The 18058-nt window shown below is 40.5% G+C and overlaps 1 protein-coding gene across 1 annotated transcript in view; it reads left to right on the forward strand.

The window, feature by feature from the left end:
• The window catches only part of RFX6 (regulatory factor X6), a 78356-nt gene extending 71350 nt beyond the window's left edge, over positions 1–7006 (forward strand). Inside the window, exons 18-20 of the mRNA XM_061626306.1 lie at positions 172–687; positions 4097–4309; positions 5978–7006. Of these exons, the coding sequence (XP_061482290.1) occupies positions 172–687; positions 4097–4309; positions 5978–6153 (905 nt within the window). The 3' untranslated portion in view covers positions 6154–7006. The remainder of the gene's footprint in view (positions 1–171; positions 688–4096; positions 4310–5977) is intronic.
• Positions 7007–18058: the final 11052 nt, after the last annotated feature.

The following is an 18058-nucleotide window of genomic DNA, read 5'->3' on the forward strand; positions in this document are numbered from 1 at the left end:
CCTTATCCCTGTCTAATCTTTGTGTGTGGGTGTTTAGTAGGCAGTGTTATTGAAAGGAACATAGGAGAAAATAACACATCAACTTTCAGGGCTTTTTATTGTTGGTTGGATTGTGAAAAATGACTGTATTCAATGCAAACCAGTTCCCATCCCTGCTGTTTTTTCCACTAGGTCAAACAGAGCTCTCTCAGAGCACTGGCCATCTCATGACACCACCTGTTTCTCCAGCCATGGTCAGTCGAGGAAGTGTCATCAACCAGGGACCGATGGCTGGCAGGCCTCCAAGTGTAGGTCCACCACTGCCGCCACATTCCCACTGTGCTTCTTATTCAGAACCCCATTACCAGACTGTACCACAAACTAATCAAAACTTTTATGGAGTCAGTGCCAGTTACCCAGTCATGTTCAGGACCCATACTCACCCATCTTCTGCAGCCTATCAGCACAGGGCAGAGCCTGGCCACTTTACAGCCACCAATGAGCAGCAACGATTCTCCAGAGACTACTTCAGTAGCAGCTGTGCAGTATCTCCATACAGCGGGAGATCGCCACCCAACTACGGACCCTCTTCGACTATACAGGAGACAAATGGCATGCAATTTTTGAACAGTGGGAGCTACAGCTTCATGAACAATTCAGCACCAAGCTCCTGTCAAGGGTCATCATATTCCTCAAATGCTTCCAACGGTACTAAAACTTTTCTGAGATCTTTATGTCCTTTGATCTGCTGTTCCAGAGTTTGTATGTATTCTCTCTAATGCCAGAAAGAGTAATTCTGCTGCAGCATAAATAGCAGTGAGTCTTATAGCACCTTAAAGACTAATAGATTTATTGTAACATAAGCTTTCAAGGACAAGGTTTCATGTTACTCTTCACAAAACAAAGCAAAAATGAATAAAAGGTCCATGATTTCTATATAACAGCAGCTCACTGGGCATTTTTCTGGAGAAGACCCCTGTTTGCTGCTAAGTAAGAACATAAGAAAGTCATATGGATGAGACCAAAGGTCTATATAGTCCAGCATCCTTTTGCTCACAGTGGCCAACCAAAAGCTTCCAGGAAGCTGTTCTGCATATGCAGGGTGACTTGTTGTTTTGAGCTCTGGGTGCCACTGTGTGTATTTATCTAAGAAGCAGGCTTTTACTCTGCATTTAAATCACTGAGACTTTAGACTTAGTAAAATAAGAAAAAGCTACTTTATTTATAGAAATACATAGTAGATAAGAAAGGCATGTCTAGTTCTAACTAACTAAGTTGGAGGTGCAATGCCCAAACTTGACTTGGGTATTGCCCTCATGGTTCAGGAGAGAGAACAAAGACAAAGATGTATCTCTCACTCTCCTCAGAGAGTTGAAGAAGAAGACAAAGGGAGGAGGGGCAGGTCAGCTTCCCTGAGCATATCAGTTTACAGCAGAAGGAAGTTAGGCAGAGAAGAGCTCAGGTAAAGGTAGGCAAGCCTAGCCCCCTGGAGGACCCTAACTTTATCTTCCTTCTGGAATACAAACCCAAACAGGAGTTGCTCTTGCCCCACTTCCAAGAGAAGCCAACATCCTCTCCCAAGTAACTGATGCTAAGAGGCATCGTGCTTATGCCTTTGAGTGCCTGCACGGCACATGGTAGGTGGCCCTACGCGGCAACATGTGAGATGATGTGAAGAAGGCATGGGGTTGTTAACTCAGTGCAGTGCAGGCTTTTAGCTGCTGAGTGGCTAGCACAATTCAGAACAGCTCACAGTTACATACTCCACACTGGTAGCTCCACAGCAGCCGCACACCTCTGTGGAGTTGATTTTGCCCCGCATTCATCCTCTGCTACAATATGTCTGCCTCTGGTAAGGGTACCAGGTCTTCCTATGCAGACACTGGTATTCTTCAGCAAACCATCTCATGAGCCATAGCTGCTCTGGTATTGAGAATTTACTTGCACACATTTAGGATAACCTAAGACTGAGTTCTGAAAATCTCTTAAACTGGTATTTACTTCATCCATGTCCCACTGAAGCCAAATATATCTATCAGCCTACTACAACTATATATCAGTCTACTGCCTTTTTGGGCCTGGGAGCACATTTAGAAGTCTAAGAAATTGTTGTGGGCACCACAGAATACCTGTTTCACAGAAGAAAAACTGGTGTTACTCAGACTCACCCCCTCCTCACCTCCAAAACAGGCAAAACACCCCCTCACACCTAAAACAAACACTCATTGCTTAAGCAGCATACAAAAATAGTTCACAGACCTATCTTACTTCGTGTGCACCTGACCATAATCCTGTCAGACAAGCTTTATTCTAATGTACAGAGTCAAAAAAATGGTGTAGTGTGAAATAAGTTTTTGTGCAAGTGAATATATGGAATTTAATAAGGAGCTAGGTAGTTTCTAAAAAAGAAAGATGAGAAAAGATAAATGAAAATGAAAATAAACACTGGTACCTTTCAAATCTTCATAACGTTATATTAATAGTATATATGGGACTCATTACTTGACTAGTTTTGGGGCAGGCATTGCTTGTGCAGTAGGGGAAAAAAAGCTTAGAATAAACCCTGTTGTCAAACAGTTTAAGCTGAGTGACTGTGGCTTTTGGAACCTGCATTTTTCATTCCCAGACCATTCTGTCTACTAAACTCCATATAAGGACTGGAGGGTGAAACAAGTCATGGCCTTAAATCATTGCCATATAGTAAAGTATTTACTCTTTATCTGACTTAAAGGCCCCTAATGGTGAACTGTAGCTAACATGTATATCCCTTATATACCCAGTCAATCACTGCGCTCTGCAGGTGAGGGCCTCCTGCAGATACCACCTTATCAGGAGGTCTGTTCTGCACAACATAGGAAATGGACCTTTAGTGTAGTGACGCCTACCTTTTGGAATTCCCTCCCCTTAAATATTATGCAGGCGCCATCTCTGTATCTTTTCAGCGACTATTGAAGACCTTCCTCTTTCAAGGAGCCTTGTAAGTAGAAACCTTATCCCAGTCTGCATCTGTGTTGGAATTGCTTTTTAATATGTTTTTAAACCTTTTTTTTTTTAAAGATGGTTTTAAAACTTTTTTAAAAATGTTTTTAAAGATGTTCTGTTTCAATATGTTTTTAATGGTTGTTGTGTTTTAATATATTTTGAAGTCTGTTTTATGATGTTTTAAAGTGTTTTTAGTGCTTTTGTTTGCCGCACTGGGCTCTTATTGGGAGAAAGGGCGGGATATAAATAAATAAATGTGTGTGGAAAAGGTCTCCTGGGGCCAGAGAATCCAGTTAGCTATGCTTTGTAAGTACCAGAAGAACTGAAGTCATTTTCATTTCCTCTAGACCAGCAATTGCCCTTCTGTGGTCCATGGTTTGCATCTGAGCAGCACCATTCTCTGCTTTCCATCCAACTCACTGGCATTTCTCTCTGTCCTATGCTCATAGCATTCCTTTAATGATGCTAATATTGCAAAGAGTTGGGATTTCATGAGTTGCCAAGCATAACTCCTTGTCAGAAGAAAGAAATCTACCATAAGCTGTTGTCAATGGACCGTGCGCTAACCTATCTCCATTGATGGACACACTTACCTATAGAGCAGGAAGTGATGGTGAAACCTCATCAAGTCAATCTTATTGACTCAGGAAGTTTTCTACTTAGTAACCAAACCAAATACAGAAGCTGAATCTCATGAGCATCTCGCTACAGGTTGTTGTATAAAACGGTGTCTGTTGTGTAAAATGAGCAGTTTCCTGGCATGGTTACAATTGGTGCAAATCACAGGGGTGCCACCTCACATAAGTAGCTACCAAATAGAGAGATGAAGTTGTTTGGCTCCTGCAGCTTGTCTGTATTTCATATATCTATATATCTTGCTGCCCTGGTATCCTACTGGGAGAAGGGGCAGGATGTAAATCTAATAAATAAATAAATAAACAAACAAATAATCTACAAATCTATATCCATATCCATCTACACATACACACAAACATACACACTCATAAACACAGACTGCAGATGTGAAACTTTAAATTTATTTGGGGAATATAATGTAGAATTCTAAATCCTCATGCTTATATAGTTGTTGTCTATTATTACTAATACTTACCTATTGTCAAATTCCTGCCAACAGGGTTCTATGGAAACAATGTAAACTACCCAGAATCCCACAGACTTGGGTCAATGGTAGATCAGCACGTTTCTGTCATAAGCAGCATAAGCAGCATTCGCCCGTTGCCTCCATACAGTGACATTCATGATCCACTCAGCATCTTAGAGGACGCTGGAAGGAAGCAGGGAGCATCATATTATCCAGATGCCTCAATAGCCTGTCAGAACCCACTAAGTAAGTAGACCAGATGGCAGAACAAAAACTCTAAATCTTCTAACAGAAGTCCTATTCCCATTTTGGGCTCTAAGCCAACACCTGAGGGGAAACTGAATAGTGCTGCCATGCACAGTGGCCAAAAGTGAGAACATGTCCTGTGCATGTCCCGCTGTATGTGCATGGCTCTTGTAATACCTGCAATTGTGAATTCTAACTGCAGAGGGTTCTTAATGCATATAAACCCTGTGTGCGTACAAGTGCACATGAGTAGGGTCTATTCTCATGTTTGGCTGAATGCCAAATACCACATTGTGATATTTTATATGAAAGTGTGATTTATCTTTAAATAAATAAATGGTGAGGTGCAATGCAAGCAGATGAGCAGAGGTCAGGAGTGGGGCCAGTCAGCACAGTTTTGCTTCTCCTCCATACATTTGCTCCACACATGGATCCAAACATCAAAAGTGGGCTTAATTTGATTGGACAGCTCAGCTGCAAACCCTGAAGTCAGTGCCAGAACCCAAGGTTAGAAGGAGGGCTATATACATTTCCTCCACCAGCCTCATGTATCTCAGTATTAATCAGCCCAGAAGGCATAATGCAGGTGTAGGGAACCTTTGGCCCTCCAGATGCTGCTGAACTACAACTCCCATCAGGGATGATAGGAGTTGTAATTCAGCAACATCTGGAGGGCCAAAAGTTGCCCATGCCTGGCTGAAATACTGTCACAACTCACTGTAGAAATTAGTCACAACTAATTACACTTTTGATCATGAATGGTTCATTTTTTTCAGCTCTCAACAGAGTCCATTACATATGTGATATGGAAGTCTGCAATGTAGTTGCATGAATTAGTATATGTTGAGCATAATGGGTATCCTTAATCAGATTCATAATAATATGTTCCAAGTGTCTTACCAAGGTTCTTGGAAGAAGAATGAGATAAAGGTTATAAATTACTTTAGCATATTGAATGTGTGTAAGTACACACACACACATTAATGGTTTAAAACATTTGTATCTCATCTTTAATCTTTTTAATTACTGCTTGTTTTAATTACATGTTTTAGTTGTTTTATTGATAATTTTTAATATTTTTGTAAACTGCTTAGAGTTTTTTTGCAATCAAGCAGTATATTCATTTTGTTAAGTAAATAAATAAAATAAATCTTCCCACCAGATACAGCCCTCCTAGGCAGCTCACAAAAATAATTAAGGAAACAGTCTGTTACAATAAAACAAAATAAAAAAGAACTTTTGCTAGCATGCAAAATATTGCATAAAACCTAAACGCTAACATTAAAACTAAACAATACCAATCAAATGCCACCAAGGCAAATTGGGGAAATTGGCAGGTGTGGATGGAATTCATGGGTGCCTAAGCAATAACAGCTTAGATACCTCACAAATATGTCTATCTAATACCCTTCTGCAATGGTTCATAAACTCTTTCCCCCACAGACCACTTGAAAACTGCTGAGGGTCTTGGTGGACCACTTAATGATTTTTCTGCCTGTTTCTTGCTCCATTGAGTAATTAGAACAAGTCCTCCCATAAAAGGGTGTAAGAGAAAGGACTTGCAGATCAGAGGATGCTATTTCCAAGAAGACTAAAGCAGTGACATACGTATCTTTTTTTCTAGAAATTAAGCACCGGAAGGAGTAACTTCTGCCATTTTCTTTGTAGCTTCAGATATGCAGCCTGCTGTATCTGCATCCTCCTCCCAATGCATGTATGGACATTCTAGACAGTGCCCTTCCCAGGAAACAATGGACTCTTCTGGACAAGGCAACAGTGAGATGGTCTCCTCCTTGCCACCAATCAACACTGTCTTCATGGGAGCTGCTGCTGGAGGCACTTGACTTCCAAATGCAGCTGCACCTAATCTCCAGTCCCAGTACTTGATGGCTAATAGGAATGAAAAAATATTATACGTTATTTTTTAAGACTACCTAGAAGAATTTTGCAACAAACTAAAAAAGCAACTATGGCTGGATGCAGAGTCCATCCCATCTCACATTGTCTCTGGTCTTAAGTACATGAAGCGAAATTCCATATTCCCTTTTCTTCCCTTGTCACAATTTTAACTAATATTTTCTTCTTCCAGTATAACCAGCATGCCTTTCTTTCTTTGCTATCTCTCTCTCCTTGATGTATATATGGCCTACCTTAGGGAGCACCTTGTGGTTATAAAAGTGCAAATGTTCACATTTGACAATGGTGGCTATTCTGGAGTTAACAACCTTGTTGCACCATTATGATATTCTAGATTGTCTCACAACACCATCCCTGTGACACAGAGTTCAGGCATTGCTCTCAAGCAGCAACTGCTGCTCTTTTAACCTCAATAAGACATAATAAGGGTGAAATCTGTTGTTCCACTTAAGTGTCATGGTTTGGCTGCATCATATTCTGACTGGTTTTCTTTGCGTTGGCATCCGTTCCCTAATTCATTGTATACAGGTGTTTTGTAATCTGTATTTGCTACATGCATAGTTAAATGTCATTTTTGCACACATATACTTCACATCTGTGAGACCCACTAGCTTAATTTAAAGGGCCTAGATATTTTTAGCATGTACATATTGCTCACAGTTGCACAGTGTAACTGAAGAGAGAGGCACTAGCTCAGTGGCAGAGAACATGCTTTGGATGCAAAAGGTCCCTAGTTAAATCCCCAGCAGTTCTGGGCAGTAGTGGAAGGTGTGGTGGGGCCAGCTGCTCATCTGACCTCCCTCCAGCTGAGTTGCTACTGCAAGAGGGGTGAGCTGAGCTGGCGACGTGACGCAAACATGTTGGCAGGAGTGCCAGATTGGCTCCACCAGCACAACTGCACCATGCCAATCTCACTGTCAGCTTTGTAGAATAGTTGCCAGTTAGCACAGAGTAGATAATCCTGAGCTTGATGGATCAATGGTCTGATGCAGCAGAAGGCAGCTTTCTGTGTTCCTGTAGTATACCATAAAAGTCCATGAAGCAGTGTGAGTGTGACAGCTGTGTACTTGTGTGAAACATCCAGTGCCCTTGTAATGTGACAGCAGCCATGAATACAGTACTTGCCTGTGGAACACTCCACATGTGTATGAACACACCTACCATGTGGTTCAGCCTTCTAATCTTTAAAATCAGAATGCCAGTCAATTAATAGGCTTTTGTTATTTTAAAAGTATTGTTCCATAGAACATTAAAGGTTGGTTTGTTTGGTTTTGATGCTGAAGTCCCATAATTTTTGTATTTTTGCTCTGGCAATCCATTTCTTATGACACATCTTCAGAGCAAAGAAAAACCAATAATGAATTCTAATGAGTTGTGGGGGAAAAACATTCCTCTGACTTACTATTCTTCTAATTTATTAAAATGAGTTCTCCTGTACCTTCATATATACATTTTTATTTTGTAAAAGCAAAGAAACATTATTTAATACATCATTTTTCTTTTATTTATTGGAATTGCAGAGTTCTTTACTAGTTGCAATTATGTTTGGCAGATTGTCAAATGTATGTGTTCTACCTCCTATGGAAATGTTTACAAAGTCAGTTTTAATTACAGGGGTGGAGAACTTGTAGTCCTCGTGATGTTGGTGGGCTCCACTTCCCATCAGGCCCAGCAAACACTGGCCAATGCCCAGGGATGATGGGAGTTGTCCTCCAAGAACATCTACAGGGCCCCAAGTTTATCATCCCTGTTTTATTGCTTTAAACCAATCTAGACCAAACTTACATTTTCTAATCTTGTGGATTAAAGAGCTTGTTTCAAATGCTACTGAGTGGCAGCCTCATTTTGTTCTGTTGTTGTTCTCTGGTTGATTCTGACCTACAGCCTCCTACAACCTGCTGCCCTGCAGATGTTTTCGACTACAACTCTTATCAAGTCGATAAGTTGGACTTCAAAATATCTGAAGAACACCAGGTTGGGGGAGGCTGTTTGAACAGCTTTCATGTGGAAAAGTTACCATTATTTTTGCATGATGAATGTGGAATGTGGTTCCATGTGGTACCATCGGATTTGCCACGTGTTAAAAATCTACAGTTGTCTTGTCAGTTCCAGTGTATGATAAACCTCAGGTCTGCTTGATAAGTGAAAATGTTCCTCACTTACGTGTCTTTCAACTGGGCTACACAACATGAATGTTCATAATTTGGCTATATAGCATGAATAAAGGCATATAGGGTCTGTCCAAAGCTGACATTATATGTGGTGTGCACTGGGCTCTTTTCAAAACTATGATCATGGCCTGTATTGATAAACACAGTAGAATATGTGCTGACATTCAAGGGACAGAAGCTCCATTCACACCATTATGTGTGAGAAGTAGGTTCAAACAATGAAAGGGGCAGTGAGGCTGTACCACTGCCCCAATGACATACAGCTTCCCCTGCCCCCAATAACAATGTATTAGGCTCAATATGCCAGTTTTATTGTGATAATTGGCTTTTGCTGAGCTAATTCTCTGCCTCAAAACTTATGTATACCCAGTGCTTTTCTGTGTGTGTGATGGTACTCATCGGTACAGAGTACTGTCGCCTCTTTGTTTGCTACTCAAGGCAGCTATTTTGTGCTGTCACCTATGGCACTGTATATGAGTCAATATATGAGTATTGGCACCTCTTTCTTATTTTAACCAAAAAAAGCACTGTGTACCTTTTAAAGAAACCTTTTAATATTGTTTTCAGATACTGCAAAAGGCACTGTGTTAGAAGAGGGATTCCCCTCTGTGACAGAGAGCGGATGCGTTTCTTCTTGGATGGTTCCTGCCATGTGCAGTTTTTATAAGTATTAAAAATGCTTCATAAAAAAGTACTCATCTGCTCAGTTAAGTGGGGCTACAGCAGCCATGTATCCTACTTTACATATGAAAATCCTCTATTTGAAGGGCTATAAGACGACAGTTCTCTATTTAAAAGCATCCTCTGTTTGAAGGACTGTTCAGTCCAAGTCCAGTTCAAAGATAAAGATGTATAAGAAGGGAGAACAGGAGGAGCCAAAAAGTTGCCCATCATAAGATAGCACCTGGACCAGCAGAATGAATAGGCACACAGGTCATCTTGTCCCAATCTTCCCCACTATGATGAAATGTATTTTTCCACATTTAGATTATGGTAATTATTTTTAAATTTGCATCTATAAACATATATCAGCATATGCAAATTGGTGCCCTCCTTTTATCCTTTTTTATGATGATGCATTTCTCTCTCTCTCTCTTTGGCAGTGCATTGCCAACCTAATCGGGACACCTGCTTCCTCTATTTTTACTTCATTAAACACTGCAGCCCTGCTTCTTATGGGAGTCTGCTCAGCTCTGATACTGGAGTCCAACAGCCTCATTGTATGGTTCACCATGCTATCTCCGGAGCACATTGAACAGACTGAGGTCATTCTGCCAGTATTCTCTGTAGCCTTGCATCATGGTACCACCATCTTTTATGGTTGTGTTGTGTTCATACTCCCTTCTCTACCCAGAAAAGAAACAATATCCTGCTGGCACATGTATCTGCATATCTCTGACAGAAGAGAAAGACAAGTTCCCTACCTAGGTGGCAGTCTATGGTGGATGTGATCAGATGCTGCATTGTTGACTGCCACATTCTCAGATGTTCTGACCCATAGCACCACATCTGTTTATCCACAGTGTAAGGCTGCAAAGATAGATCCTTCTCTCCAAAGTTTTCAATTCAGTATTCCCAATACAAGGTTTTAAATGAAGTCCTGCATCTAGTGTATGTTCAGCACCATGCTCAGTTCTGTTTTTGACCCATCAGCATAAACAGGAGCTTCTGAAATTTATGTACAAGATAACATGTCGTCATCATGATGGTATGTGTGCCAGGTCAAAAGCATCCCAAACCCTGAGATTTCAGGGGTGAGCCCTAGTGATATCATGGGGGCATGCCCTAGTGATGTCATGGGTCATGCCCTTGTTATGTCATGGGGCAGGCCTAGTGATGTCATTAAGCATCAACCACAGGTGCTTGGAGCATACCAATCAAACAAACAAAAAATTCTCTGATTGGAAATTAAGATAGAAATCTTAGCTAAATGAGGGTGTTCCCAGGTCCAGCTGAAGTGAAGAGATCATTCCTTCCCACTTGCTTAGGGAACCTGGGTAGGGAACATTAAATCTAGCCTACTTGCTTCTGGCAAGAAGGGTTTAAGTTTCCCCAGGACAGGCCAGTCATCAGAAGGCCATTGTAGAAAGAAGGGAGCCTAGTGGTGTGGAGAGGTTAGATGGGAGCACTGAGGAGTAAAAATGGATGCCCCTGAAGGCTGCAATTCTAAACACATTTACTAAGGACCTAAGCCCCATAGAACAATTCCAGTGAGTAATAATTGACAGACAGAAAATATGCATGGTTTGGTCTACCTGCACAGGCAGTAGATTGGGAACAACGGCAACTGCAGCCACACTTCCCAGTATGTGAATTCTTTTTTACCACTACTGGGCAAGAAACAAACCATCATGCAAACAACAAAATGCATTATCAGTGGGTTTAAGGTGACTGAGATGAGCGAATGGAACCACTTTTGTTGTTTCTATGGATGCAAGGGAGTGAGGTCAGAGGTAAATGAAATGCAAATAGAAAAAGAAAAACAAAAGACAATGATGATTTCCTAATGCAATATCATACCAACCACAACAAGATTCCTACAAGTAAGACAGAAAACTCAGCATCCCACAACCAGACAGGGTTCCTAACCAAAACTAAAAAAATCCTGGCAGCCAGTCAGCCAAGTCACGGAAATCCCCATGCAGCACAAACTGCAGTTGTGCAGGATGCTGTGACACGATTGCTGACACAAATGAAACCCTATCAGCACATAATACCTCTGCTCTGAAATCTGCACTGGTTGCCGATTGGCTACTAGTCCATGTTCAAGGTGTGCTTTCTGTGTTATAGGTGCCACGTAGTACTTGTTCTGCCCTTGTAAGAAATTGATCTTTTACTGTGGCAGCACTGATGCTTTCGAATTCTCTTTCTATTGACATTAGGTAGGCGCCTTCATTGTATTCTTTTCAGCACCTGCTAAAAACATGTTTTGTTTAGGCAATCCTACCCAGACATGTAGAACCTATTATGTTTTTTAATCTGTTTTTAACTCATTGTTAGTATTATATTTAATGTTTTTAAATACCTGTCTTTAACTGTTTTTGCCAATATTATTGTTTTAATTCCTTCTGTAAACTGCTTTGAGGTTTTTTACAATAAAGAGGTATATAAATGTTGTAAATAAAATACATAAATAAAGTTTGGAGTCCTTGTGGCCCTTGGGTCTTTTTCCTCTTGTAGCAACAAAGAAATCAGCCTTATACTGACATAGGCCATTTGGTACCATCTAGCTCAGTACTGATGACATGGACTAGCATTGGCTATCCAGGATTCCAGGCGTTAATCTTTTCCAGGGATTGGATTTTGGACCTTTGCATGCAAAGCATGTGCCCTATCACTGAACTACTGCCCTTTCCCTGTTTAAAAAGTATCTTTCAAAATTGTTCTTTTCAGTTCACTAATAAATGCACAGCAAACCTATGGCAGGTCCACACCATTCATTTAAAGCACATTCAACACACATTTGAAGCCATGAATCCCACCACAGAATCATGGGAACTGCAGTTTGTTAACTATAACTGTAAGGGGGAAACTATACTTTCCAGGATTCTGTAGGGGAAGTCATGCACTTTAAATGTGAGTTGGATGTGCTTTAAATGTATTATGTTGACCTACTTCATAAACTTTGCCTGCATGAAAATCATTTTAATTATTTTTTTTAATGGAAATCAGCTACAAAGTTTATTGGGTAACCATGGGCTACTTACCATCTCTCAGCCTAATCTGCCCCTCAGAGTGAAAACAACAGAGGGGAATTATGACCACCCCAAAGAAGAAGGGCACACTTAAAATGTAAAGGAAACAATAATGTACAACCATAGGGTGAAATCAGATACTTATCAGGACATAGTATGAAGAAATATTTATATAAACATGACTGTCAAAAATGTTTATTATTTACACGACCTGTAAAGATATTTATAGTGCAATCCTATGCATGTTTACTAAGAAGCAAGTCCCAATGTATTCAATGGGGCTTACTCAAACAGGGTAGCATGAGCAGGACTGCAACCTTAAGTGACAAAGAACTTCACTCACTCAACCCAAAATTCAGAATCATGCCACTTTAAGTTGTTTCCAACTGTTTTATGGTTACTGGATTTTAAATGGATTTATTTCTTCTTGTGAACAGCCTTGGTGTCCAGGGTTGTGGGAAAGACTACACACACACACACTAAATATAATAGTTTATTGTCAAAACCAGTTGTTCATTGCAGAACATTTAAAAAAAAAATCAGTATTAGTTTTCTACAGAATAAAAGCAGTGACACCTTGGTAAGCCTTGCCTAATTGCTTTAAATATAGGATTGGAGGGGGAGAGAAAGATTTACAACACAAACACAATCCTTTGCTACATTCACATAAAAGTTCCATTGGTTTACAGCACAAGCCTAACCATGTCTACTCAAAAGTAAATCCTATTGAATGCAATGGAGTTTAATCCCAGTATGGGGGATTCACATCGCAGCGTTACTCCCAGAAAATTGAGTATAGGATTAAAGCTTCATGTTGGGAAGATTTTCAAAACAGGCTATGAATTAGACAAACGAACTGCCGTCTTCAACAGTCCAGGAAAATTTAAACTTGTTGGAATCCTCATAATTAGAAAAGTACGACACACTGTAATCATAAGCTGCATGTACACTTCTTTTAAATTTCTGTTCAAAAACTATTTGAAAGATAAAATGTATAATATGCTATTTGCAAGTGATTTCAAAACCCTGCATGACCACTTTTAATATAATCATAACTGAAATTATTTACAGTAAACAATTGCCTATCAAGATCCTGCTGTGATTTTTTATTCTACATCTCATGCACATACAGAAAAAGGGATTTTGCTACTGCTGAAAGCTATATACTTACTCAATTTATGAGATTTTCAGACAAGCAGGAAAAGACACAAATTTTCTAGCCTCGCAGTGGGTTCTATCCACTACCTGGAGGTCAACAAATCCCTTATCAATCACAACACTGACTTCACTTATTAGCTACAAACCTGAAAGGGCAGGGTTAGAGCAGCCAACGATGAGCTCATTTAACAGAAGCTGTGGGGGGCAGCCACTGACACTGTATATATCTATTGAACCAGACCATCTAGAAACTTTTTTTAAAAATGAAAGCTGAGAGTCCAGAGGTTGGGGTGACTCACCCAGGGACCCAGAGACCACCCCAAAAATCTGGAATCTCTGGGCAAAAACTGGAAACCTGACAACCCGAGAGAGAGAGAGAGAGAGAGAGAGAGAGAGAGAGAGAGAGAGAGAAAGTAGAAGAAGCCTGTTGAAAGAGGGTCTGTGTGTAGGGAGGAAGGCTTATGGGGGGGAGAGGGATTGTTTTGTGTAGGCAAGGCCTGAGTACATATTTGTGTAAGGAAGGGCTGTGGGCTGCACAGATTTCTGGGGGGCACAATGAGATGGATCACTGTGGATAGAGACTGAGTTTGCCAGTGTCAAACAAGCCTCCTGATGGCCAGGAGCTGCCCCAGCCATCGTGCTACCTGCCCTGGTCTCACCATGGCCCTCCAGCCTCCATCTGAGGCAGACGACTTGTGCCTCCTCTTCTAGCTTCACCAGCCTTATTCCAATAATAACAATATCCCAACAATATTAAGGATGGAATAAGCTTGCTGGGATAGTGGCAGTATTACAGAGGCCAGGAGCAGGAATAGAAAGATCTGTCAGTTTCTGTTCTCTCAGTTTCTAATTTTTCCAGTCTTAAATTCAGTTCTCCTCATTTCTGCAGCAATCTGTGATATTAAAAAAAAATCCTCATAAAAATTCTCTAGCATGTTAGTGCAAATTTCTCCTAATAAACACATTCTTGTATGCAGTTTTCACTAACGTACACATTTTTGCAAGCAATGCCTTATCATATAATGCATTTTTGTATGTTATTTTCACTCATATATTTATTTTTATGTACCCTTTCCCCTAACATAAGCATTTTCGTGAACATTATCTGTTTGGTGAAGTGCATTACAAAATTTGAATAAGTGTGAATTTTGAAGGATGGCTGTGTTTTGGTTCTCATATTGTTTGGGAAAGTACAGATTTGATAGACAGGGCTTGAAATGCACACTGAATTGAATTTCTCCCCCATCCCTAGCCAAGAGAGATGAAGTGTCAGACAGCTGCTCCACTGGGCATTGGAGGAGAATTGGGAGATCAGGGCAGGTCTCACACTCTCAGTGCAAAATAAGGACACTTATGGGAAATACTGAGGAAAATATAAGATTTTAGCAAGCTGCTATAGACCTTACTTCTAAAATTCAAGTCATTTAATGTCCTAATGCTTTTTTAGAATGATCTTGCATAGACAGATGACTGGAAATGCCAGAAAGATTCTAGTAAGCTGTTAGAATAAGGGGGGGAAACAACTTACCTTAGTTGATTATTATCCTTGATCAAATAAAAGGCCACATGTTCAGACTGCCCTGGTGCCCTGGTTACTATAGCAAAGATAGATACTCAGTTAAATTCTGTATTTAAAAAGAGATTGATATTGAGAGTCTTTTTGTCTCCTTCGTGTACCATTAATCTGCATAGCAGTAGCCAGTTAATAGGGGTATTTCTTCCATTGTATGAGGAGCTTTACTCATGAGGTTTACTCTACAAGAGGCTCACCTCCTTGTCAGCTCATAAGGTAGAGGAGGAAAAATACAACAACAAATAGGCGTACAAATACATGTGTATGTCCAACATAGTGCAGTTGCAAAACAAACAGCAGGTGAAGCCAACATGGAGACTATTTTCACACATGAAATTGAAATGCAAAATGTGTGTTTGGTATTGTATTTTATGTTCTTTTATTGTATTTTTTATTATTGAAAGCTATCTTGGGAATCTTCCATAGAAAGATGGAGTAGAAATATTTGTAATAAAATATCACAGAATCATCCCTATCCAATGCTAATCATAATTCTGTCAGGAACAAACAACATATGAAAATCCCAATAAATTAGCAGCAGCAGCAGCAGTAGTGCCAAGGTGGTAGTAGTCAGAATGTCGGACTAGGACCTGGGGAACTAGGGTTAAAATCCCCACTCACTCATGAAGTTCACTGGGTAACCTTGGGCCAGTCATCAGCTTAACTTACCCCACAGGGCTGTTGTAAGGATAAAATGAGGGGAGAACCATGTGCGCCTCCTTGAGCCCTAAAGAAGAAAGAAAGAAAGAAAGAAAGAAAGAAAGAAAGAAAGAAAGAAAGAAAGAAAGAAAGAAAGAAAGAAAGAAAGAAAGAAAGAAAGATTACTGCAGACCTTTAATGGATTCCCACCCTACCTTTTCGGGTACATACCCTCTCACAGAGGGCTACAACAAATTCAGTTAAAACTGCAAGATTTAAAATAGCAATTAACAAATAACTTTAAAAATAATAGCAGCAGATGAAACCATTCTTAAATACAACCACAAAAACACCCAAATGCGGACTGGAATTTTAGGGTTTCCCAAAGGACAACGGGGATGGGGGGAACCTTACAAATTTCCCTAGGAAGATCATTCCAGATATATGGGGCCACCACAGAGAACGCCCTGTCCCTGGTATTCATAATCAAATCACTTTCACCAGTGGACCCACACCTTGGATGCCATTCTTAAAGCTTGGGCAGGTACATATGGGTCTGGGAGATCATTCAGATAGCCACATCCCAAAGAGTGTAGGGCTGTAAAGGCCCAAACCAGCACCTTAAATTAGGCCCAGCAGCAAACAAGCAGCCACAGTAACTGGTGCAGTATAAGTGTAATACTAATAGGTCCTACAAGTGTTCTTGCTGCTGTGTTCTGCTCCAGCTGAAGCTTCTGGACCATCTTTCAGGACAGCCTCATGTAGAGTACATCACAGTGATTCAGCCAATGCATGTGTCCTTGACACAATATCATTTAGTTGAACCAACTAAATGAGGGACATTTACATAGTACACATCTAGGGTCCAATGCACTTTCTTTTTGTTAGATAAACCACTCTTACAACAGTCCAGCAAAATAGGTGTGTTTAATTGACATAGCAATTGTGGCAGGGGGGTACGAAGCTGAAAGATTAAATCCACTTAGTGATTTTGCAGCTGAAATTTGTACAGGAGATTTCTTGGATCACACTTTTACTCACTGTCTCCATCAGCTTGTTGATGTTGGTGTATTTTTCTGGGAAGGACTTGGAAGAGCAACAATTGTCATTCCACATCTTCCCTGCCCCCCTTCCATGTCAAGTTCCTTCTCAAGATATAGTTCAGCAAAGTTTTGGGCCAAAAGCATTTATTTGTTTGTTCTTTAGCAGAATTTTTAGACTGCTAAACATTAAAATACCAAAGCAGTGTACAAAAAGAAAAAAAGAAATGCATCATATAACAGTACCAATGCTAAGCTGAGAAAAGAGAGGGTTTTCAGCATATGCAAGCTCATAGGAGCTGGCCTTATTTCAATAGAAAGGGTGTTCCAAAGGGGCAGGTGCCACTACACTGAAGGCCCTGTCCTGTGCAAAGACAAGCTGAACCACCAAGGCAGGAGACATTATCAACAGGGCCTCTTTGGCAGACTGTAGTGACCAGGCAGAAGTGTAGGGGAAGAGGCAGTTTCTCAGATAAGCTGGCCTTGAGCTGTATAGGACCTTATATATCAGTGATAAAACCTTAAACTTGGCCAATAGCATATTGGCAATCAGTGTGCTTTGATGACTGTGATACAACTATAATGTTTGTATTGCATCAGGAATTATGGCACCTGGATTTCAAGAAAGCAAATAGAAGTGAAGATAACAATCTTTAGTATTCATGCAAAGGAAGAATAAGGTTCCCATATTTATAGTACAATCCTATATATCAGGCGTAGCCAATGTGGTGCCCTCCAGATATGCTTGGACTACAACTCCCATAATCCGGACATTGGACTAGGATTGATGGGAGTTGTAGTCTAAGAAAATCTGGAGGGTCCCACATTGGCTACATCCGCTATGCATATCTGCTTGGCAGTAAGCCCCATCAAATTCAGTGAGTTTACTTCCAGTTAAGTGTATACAGGATTGCAACCTCAGTATACTACAGGGATGGTTTCATTCACAGATTTTTGGTGCTTCCGCCCTAGGCGTTTACTTTGGAATTTGTATACTCACTTTTTACAGGCCGACATGACATCATAATCACAATAATTATAAGTGATGAATCACCTTTTACAAGGTAATTTTCAAACATCTTAAAAACAGCTAAAATCGTTCTCAAAAAACAGTACAAAACCCCAACAACAACTAAAGATTCAAAATGAACACCTAAGGCAGAGACCTTTCCAGCCAGAAATATACATCTCAGGTGTCGAAGGCCAGGGTAAAGAGGTGCGTCTTCAGCATTCACTGAAAGTTGTACAATTAAGTTACCAGATACATCTCAGTGGGAAAGGAGTTCCACAGCTTAGGGTCTGCCTCAGAGAATGCCCTCTCCTGGCCATCACCACCCAAACGTCTGAGCGCAGTGGAACTACCAAGATGCCCCCCTCTTCCAATCTCAACATCCAAGAGGGTCTATAGGGAAGGAGGTGTTCACTCAGAAATTTCAAACCTGTCACTTAGGGCTTTAAACAGCAACATGAGCACCTTGAATTAGGCCCAGAAATGAATTGGAAAACAATACAGCTGTTTTAAAATAGTGGCTATGTGAAATCTAAATGGACCCTGC

This window comes from Rhineura floridana, chromosome 4 (genome assembly GCF_030035675.1).
Source record: "Rhineura floridana isolate rRhiFlo1 chromosome 4, rRhiFlo1.hap2, whole genome shotgun sequence".
Taxonomy (NCBI): domain Eukaryota; kingdom Metazoa; phylum Chordata; class Lepidosauria; order Squamata; family Rhineuridae; genus Rhineura; species Rhineura floridana.